General features: G+C 42.9%; 1 protein-coding gene across 1 annotated transcript in view; it reads right to left on the bottom strand.

Annotated features, from left to right (window-relative positions):
* Positions 1-230: 230 nt before the first annotated feature.
* PHALS_09417 (RNA recognition motif domain) overlaps positions 231-329 on the bottom strand; it is a gene marked incomplete at both ends in the record, with an annotated part of 2782 nt that continues 2683 nt past the window's right edge. The window contains one exon of the mRNA XM_024722537.1: positions 231-259. Within this exon, the coding sequence (XP_024571659.1) occupies positions 231-259 (29 nt within the window). The remainder of the gene's footprint in view (positions 260-329) is intronic.

Raw genomic sequence — 329 nt, 5'->3', positions numbered from 1 at the left:
AGATCGAGACAGCAACGCATGAGAGCAATAGGAAGCAAAGACGACGTGAAATGCTGCGCTTCGCGATCATGGGTGGCAAATGTACTTGAGCTTTCTGGAGAAAATCGAGAAATGAATGAATGGAGGTACGAGATCACGTATATCCAGCGCCTGTAGGATATTTCCATTCCCCATACAAATTCTACGACTTGGAACCACAGACAGTTCGCATAAACAAGAATACGTACTGGCTATAGCAGAATCAGTGTATCTTGTAAGCCTTTCCACAAAGCACAACGAATTAGAGCGTCAGAAAAATGGATGTTTTGGCTTGAAATACTTCATAACAG

The sequence above is a fragment of the Plasmopara halstedii genome (genome assembly GCF_900000015.1).
Source record: "Plasmopara halstedii genome assembly, contig: Scaffold_42, whole genome shotgun sequence".
Classification (NCBI taxonomy): domain Eukaryota; phylum Oomycota; class Peronosporomycetes; order Peronosporales; family Peronosporaceae; genus Plasmopara; species Plasmopara halstedii.
This window is presented reverse-complemented; position numbering and strand designations above follow the sequence as displayed.